Source organism: Gavialis gangeticus, unplaced genomic scaffold (genome assembly GCF_001723915.1).
Source record: "Gavialis gangeticus isolate Ggan-Ray unplaced genomic scaffold, GavGan_comp1, whole genome shotgun sequence".
Classification (NCBI taxonomy): Eukaryota; Metazoa; Chordata; order Crocodylia; family Gavialidae; genus Gavialis; species Gavialis gangeticus.
Genome location: NW_017728995.1, coordinates 49,649,127 through 49,656,540, shown reverse-complemented (window position 1 = coordinate 49,656,540; position 7,414 = coordinate 49,649,127). Strand labels below are relative to the sequence as shown.

Below are 7,414 nucleotides of genomic sequence, written 5' to 3'. Positions count from 1 at the left end.
GGTTTAAAGGAAGAGGACCAGTGCTAAAATTTGATAATGTGATTTTAGTGCCTCAATGGATACCCAATTAAGCTTACTTTTAGATAACAGTTGTCCATTGTTAAGATCAGGGTTTGATAATACATCACAAATCACTAGCTGCAGTATGTTACCGAATGCAATCATCACCACCTATCAAGATACACAACAATAAATTTTAGTTTTCTAATATCCATAGCACCACTTGGTCATGCACTACCATGATAAAGCACATGATAAAGCACCATGCACTATCATGATAAAGCTGAAAAACTTAAAAAGTTTGTTTTTGCTACTTAATATGCCTTTGTAAGCCAATAACCTTATGGTATTACACAAATATTTATGGAATGTAGGCAACTTATAACTGACAGACCAATGGATCACAACTATATTTATCTAGACATTCCCTGCAAATGCACCACCCACAGAAGTGCCACAGTTTTTTACCACACTGTTCTCAGGTTAGAAGAGACAAGGAACAGTACTATAGACAACATTTCCTAGCATTAGACCCGAGGTGTAGTGGAGGGCAACTATTCTCAGGAAATATTCAGTACCTTGGTAAATTATTGCTTTAGAAAATAATATTTCAGCAAGGTTAAACATCAATTTTAAAAGCAAAACCAAGATAGTATTCAAATTAATGCTACATTTTAACTGCAGACAGTTTCTTCATTATAAAAAGGAAGGAACTATCAACCTTTCTACAAAAAGAAAGGTCTAATCCATTAGGATTATATAGGGGACTATTTTTCTTAACATTACACTCAAAGAAAGGTCTGTATGGTTCTCCATTGGAACAGTACTGTAATAAATCTGTACTGTGCATATGGTTTGAGGCATATCATGGGCTGCTCTCACTATTTGTGAGCACATGCAGTTTTTTTCTACTATAGAAGAGTTATAAAAGTATACATATTAGCCAAAAGAGGGTCTAAATATAACTTGAGCATGTCTAAGAGCCTGGGATTATTTGCAGATGGTTGCAAGCTATCTGAACAGAGCAGATGCCTTACAAAAATGAGTTTTCATATAACTGAACTTGCAGACAACACTCCAAGCCAGCTAGTGGATAAGATTTCCTACAAATCAAAACAGTTACTTCCAGTGCTGCCTCTATGGGAATGTCTACCCTGTTAATCAAATGCTGCTTAAAAGAAAGATGTATTTCCTCCTTCCAAAAAGTTAACCAAATATGCCCTTTGGAGGCAAATCTAGACAGTGATTATATACCAGACAAGTAGTTCCAAAGAGACTGCTTACTGGAAGTGAGAATAAGTTATTTACTACTTGCACAAATTTAAGAGCATTAAACCCATTTTACTCTGATAAGTCCTTCCTGTACAGTATCTAAAGAGTTATCAGCAGACAGAGCACATTGTTAAACACATGTAAACCAGGTCCTTGCATCATGGTGTCATGTTGCAGGTGAAGCTATTTCCCCCCGCACCCCAATCATCTAACAGGCTGCAAAACTGCATTTCTGTAATCAAGGTGATTCCTGTCAAGTCCAGTAGAGCTGTGCTGTACAACAGTGACTGTCCAGCCTGGAAGAGCAGCAGAAGATCAAGCAACCAGTGTTTTGTGGCAATAAACTTAGGAGGGACTTCATTCATTTGGTGCATGGTGCTGTACATAAGGTGCATAAATCAGTTAGGTCCCACATCAGCGTGATGAGAAGCCAGCTGCAAGGCTGCAACCAACTACTGGTGTCATGTCCCATATCTGAAAGAAAACACAATATGGGGAATTGCACAGGACATCAGGCAATATTGAACAATTTAAATCTCTTTTTGACCACCTGCCAAAACAAGACACACTACTTCCAAAAAAGTTTGTCCTATACAATGGTAGGAAGGAACTGCTGTTGGCTTAACCCCAGCTTCACATCTAAAAGTTAAGATGGATGTTGCTGACATGCAAAACCATTACTGTTTGATGAGGGTACATTTTTCAGGAGCTAGGAGGCGATTAAGTGTGTACAACCAGGTGAGGGCACATAAAGACAGCAGAGGGTAGGAGGGTGCTAAAAGGCATTACCACAGCATGGCTTAATCACCACCATCACTGGAGCCAGGGTTCTTAGCAGCATTCAGAGCTACTTATGCCACAAGGATTGGCTTTATCTAATGCAGGTTAAAGGAATACACTATGCTTTCTTCCACATATCTCCTTCCCCAGCACACAGAGGCAAGTATACTGGACCCTGATGGCATCTTGTTACTTACCAGTTGTGATGGCAAGAAAAACAATGCAGGTAGTCTCAATCATAGTAAGAAGTTCACTATGGTCTGTTTAGAAGCTCTACTGCTAGCCTGGTCTTATGATAAAACTGTTACACTGACATTGCATGCATAGTGGTTCCTCTCAGGAAATAAATATTTCATCTGAAATTTGAGAGTCTGAAGTAGTCACTAGCCTATACTTAAAAAGGTAGAAGTGTCCAAGCATATACACATGCAGGAGACTAGTCTTAAGGGCTCCAGGCAGCCCTTAAAAAACAAGAGGCAAATGGTGCTTTACTGTAAACTCTGCATGTTCCTGTGCCAAGCCCTACACATGCCCCCTCCACCAAAAAGGCAGCGCTTTTGTTGGACCTGGCTTACCTAACATCTGTAAAGACTGGGTGCTTTAGTGGGGCTTTTACCCAATACCTGATTGAATCAGTTTTAGCTAAAAGTGCCAAAAAGCCCCACTGAAGCACCCAATCTATACAGATGCTGCAGAGCTGGGTTGAAGTAATGTGCTGCTTGTTCCAGTAAAGCATGTTTTTTGGTTTTTTTCTTGTCTGCAAGCAGCCAAGATGCTCACTAAACTCAAAAGTGCCTCCCCCCTCATTACATGTGGGAATTAAATTAAAGTGTACAAGAGACAGGATGATCTCTAGGGAAGTTTAAGATGCAAATTCTCATTATGCAAATATACAGTAGGTCAGTGGATGTCACATGCATGGCTGGGATTGCTTTGTATAACTGAATCCTTAGCATTTTAAATTAAAGGGACTTTATCTCCCTATCATTCAGTGTTTTATCATCCCAATCTAGCAGAACTATAAAAGCAATCTTTTTAATCTATGGAGATCATTTCCATGTTAACCCACCAACTAAGTAATCTTTTCCCCCTTTTGTTGCCAGAGTAAGAGTAAAGGTCAGGGGAGTCATATCTACACAGCTTGTAGCAGACTGAGAAATGCAGCCACTAAAAAGAAGGAAAGTTAATTTGGTTTGTTGGCTTAACACTGTCATTTATCTTTATAAAGATGGAGTGTTACATTGTGTAGAGAAGTAATCCTACCTTCACAACTCGATCACTCCCACAGGTCACCATTAGGCCTCTAGAGATGTCCATGGACATGTGGGAAATGTTGTGTTTTCCTTCATGAAAGGTTGCCAAGGAAGCACGACTAGCAAGATAAAACAGTTTAAATAGGAGACAGTCATTAGACACAGCCAGACAATACATTACAGCAATACAGAACAGTCAAGTAAAACAACTCTTCTGTAAAGTCTAAATCATTCCCCACAACAGTGGCTACCTATAAGAAAGCCCTGCTTAGTCCAGGCTCTGTTCAATTTTAAAAGCAGATTTGAGCTCACAAACCTGAGCTAGAACTTTGTGGTTTGTGGAACTCTTTTTATGCTTTGTCTAGAGAGGACCAAGGTCTGGTAGGTACTGGTATGCTCCTTTACATTACTGTTCTTTAAAAATAAAAAAAACCAACCAAACAAGAAAAACCTTGTAGGTTTCCCCACGTACCTTTACCAGTTTCCTGTAACTTGCCAAACTTCCTGCCCCTTCAGAAAGATAGGGCAAAATAACCTCATCTAATTATTTTGAAAGTTCTCACTTTTAACAAACAAAATACTTGTTGGAAGAAGTTAACTGTTGATTGAGCTTTCAAAATACTTACTCTTCATCCTTGATGGACTCAAAACAAGAGTCACAGACACGGACCTGGAATTCAAAGCCCATGATTGGGTAGCTGGACCGCTTGGTGCTGCATTTACCACACACTGCTTGGCCACATTTTCTGCAGTGATGCTTCAAAGAAGAACAAAACAGGCATTTCAGAACATGAGGGGCCTACCTAAAAGCAACTTCATTGGGAGGCATCACTTGACTAAAACTAGTACAATTTCATACCAGTTAACACCTAAAGACCATAGTCCCATGGGTAAAATCCTAGGGCCATTTAATTCAATTGGAATGATGGCAGACTTCCAGAGCCAGGCTCTTATCCCATATATTCTACATCCTTTCCCTACCCATGGGTTCCCCAGAAAGGTAAACATATTTCTCCTTGCACACTATAGAACGAACACAGCAAAACAGAGGAAAGAGCATTGGTGTTCCAATACACCATCTAGGCGTCCAATGCAGGGTCTGCATACTGGTAACAGTTTGCTAATGCAAGCACTGAAGCCATTTTGTCTTCTTTCACAATACAGTTATTGTACCAAATCATAGTGTACTTTCTTTGAAGTCCAGCTCACTTCATTAAGACAAATTTAAAAAAATCACTCCCCACCTCTACAGCAACCTAATGTAAGGGGAGGGGGATGATTTTCACTGGCTCCAAACTCAACACCACCCAATATAAACACAAGACAATGACCACTAAAGCCACACAGGCTTCTTTAATTAAACCTTTAACATGGAAAAATAAGTGAAAAAGTGGGTGTGTCCCCTACATTTAAGAGTGCTGAAGAACAGACAGATTGTAGAGACCTGTGACGTCATAGTCCATTAACAGTAGAAGCACTGCAGAAGATTTAGGAGTCATATCCTCACCTGCCTCAACCCTAGTGTCTTTGTGTCCCACATCTGCTTTATATTCCAGAAGAAAGGCTGTTCGCATTTCTGACAAGAATCACTTTCTAGCCATTGAGGAGCCTGGGGAAAGAAACAAAAGAATCCCAGTCTTGGCATATTAGTCATCATCTGTACCATGACCAGTAGGGGCTGTTTTAGATGTTCACAGTAAAATTTAAAGAAATACTCCCTGCAACAGCTCTGGACATTAAAAGGCATTACACTAGTTGTTCTAAAAACTGTCTTGCATGAAGTTAGCCACACAAAAACCAGAGTATACAGTGCTGAGCTACGTGCAGGAGGAAGGAGTCATAACTGCAGTTATTTGTTAACAAGATCTCCGTGCACCTCCGACACACGGCTTTTAGCCCACAGCACTGTGCGTTACCAGTACTTTAATAAGAAAAACTGACTAAGCTATAGCTGAATTGTTAGTTTGCTGTAGGGTTTGAAGTCTGCTGGATCTTGTTGTCCAGATCCTGCTGATCAGGAAAGGGCTGTGGAGTAAGCCAAAAAATGCAGGAACATCTTTACTCTCATCTAGTTAGCCATTTCCAGTGTTAACATCCTTTTTCCCCAACTGTTAATGAAGGATTAATGACACCACCCACAACCTCATCTTTTTTACAAGATGTAGTGTTTAGTTTCCACACCCCCCCTTACCTTCTCTGCAAGTGTTTGGCCAGGCTTTGGAGATTAATGAATTAAGAGAACTACAGATGTGCTAGAAGTTGCACAAGCACTCTCAGAAATATTGTTGTCATCTGAAAAACTTGACACTGAAGTTAGCTTTGAGACACTTTAGTCATGTCTGTAATGCTTCCAAATATTTCTAGAGCTTCTGGGAATTTCTAGCATTTCCTGGGAAACAGACTTATACAGCTAAGGCTACTAAAACTAACTTAACCTAGTAAGATTTTCTAGGATGGGTCTGCCTGGCAGCAGTGTAAATCTTTTCACTAGCACAAGTTCTTACCTCCTCTCTGCTGATATCCATATTCCAAACAGCAATTCCGCCATCAGCTGAACAGGAAACCAGTTGTCGTGTGAGCTGGAGGTAACAGATGGCCTGCACCTTGTCACTGTAAACAGAGTGAACGTTATTTGCCCTTGAAAAAATGAAGCAAAAAGCAATGCTCTTATGTTCAGGTGTGAATTTTCGAAGACCCACCTAAGGGGCAGAAGCTGAAAGTCAGTGACCAGGTCCTGTCAGCTGCAGAATCATCTTAAAGCAAGTCTACCAAGAAACAACCTAATGTGCTAGCAATGGCCAAGTGTAGGTTAGAAGTTAACTGGGTACTTGAACTGCTGAGTACTCAGCCATGATACAGTTATGCTAGAACTATGTTAGGCCAGGAAGCAGCAAGTTTAAATCCTTACACTGAAGGGAGATCACCAGCAAGACACTGTCATAACTAATGGGACTTTTTAGGCTCTATGAACATCTGAACTAATTTCCATACACCATACAGATTAAGATACAGCTAAAAAACACTCATACAAGTGTCTAATTATTTTTATTTCAATCTAAAATTTACAGGGCAATATACATTTAAGCAAACCCATTAGACCTGCATGTTGCTATACAGACTAGTAGGAATTAGTCGAGATTGTCAAAAAAGCAAAAGGTGTGTGTAGATGCTTCAGAGATTTTTGTAGCTGTGCCAGGTAAGAAGTACTCTTCCGATTAAACCAAGACAAAGACAACACATCAGAACAAATGACTTTACATAAAACATGTGCATTCACATGCATTTATGCCCCCCTGTATAAAAAGGTGGCTTAGGATAGCTTACAGTGAAGCTCAAGGTATGAAACAAGCAAGCTCTACAAAGCAACACTCTGCCCCCCCACCACTCTAAACTTCCATTCATATCTGGGCCCTATGCAGACAGAAACCCTCTTCCCACATTTTGGTCTGCCATTGTGGGCCCGTTCTCCCTCCACTATCTCTTCCAAAGGGGAGCCCCTGCACATGTCTCTCAAGTCTGCATGCCCCTCTTCCCTGGAGGGGCTGTGGCTCTCCCTTCAAAATCCTACACCTTTATCCCTTTCCTCCCCATTTCTATTCCATCCTCCAAAAGTATTCCAATGAAAGGTGAATTATGTCAGTGGAATCTGACCGCTGCACTGCAATATTAGGAACTTTTAGGATATTGCCATCAGATGGGCAATATTTTCTCCCACCTCAGCTTCAGAAAGTTATTTTTAGCCTGCAATCCTGCCATTCCCCACTCCAGTAGAGCCCAAGCTGACAGAAAAATTCTCTTACAACTGCAATACTGCTTGATACACTACTGAGTTCCATCTTGTCTAGAGGAACTGACTAAAGGAATTGGCTGAGGTCATTGCAGGTCCCCTGGCACAGCTTTACGAGCACTCGTGGTGCTCTGGTGCGGTGCTGGAGGACAGGAAGAGGACCAACGTGGTTCCCATCTTCAAAAAGGGGAAGGAGGAGGACCCGGGAAACTATAGGCCAGTTAGTCTTACCTCGATCCTAGGCAAGCTGTATGAGAAAATTATTCTGGCACACATCCATGAGGGGCCAGCAGGGGACTGCATGCTTAGGGGCAACCAACAC

The 7,414-nt window shown here is 41.0% G+C and overlaps 1 protein-coding gene across 1 annotated transcript in view; it reads right to left on the bottom strand.

Annotated features, from left to right (window-relative positions):
- Positions 1-776: 776 nt before the first annotated feature.
- The window catches only part of WDFY1 (WD repeat and FYVE domain containing 1), a 37,414-nt gene continuing 30,776 nt past the window's right edge, over positions 777-7,414 (bottom strand). Inside the window, exons 8-12 of the mRNA XM_019503649.1 lie at positions 5,810-5,915; positions 4,813-4,914; positions 3,932-4,062; positions 3,316-3,424; positions 777-1,746 (exon numbers count right to left, since the gene is read on the bottom strand). Of these exons, the coding sequence (XP_019359194.1) occupies positions 1,687-1,746; positions 3,316-3,424; positions 3,932-4,062; positions 4,813-4,914; positions 5,810-5,915 (508 nt within the window). The 3' untranslated portion in view covers positions 777-1,686. The remainder of the gene's footprint in view (positions 1,747-3,315; positions 3,425-3,931; positions 4,063-4,812; positions 4,915-5,809; positions 5,916-7,414) is intronic.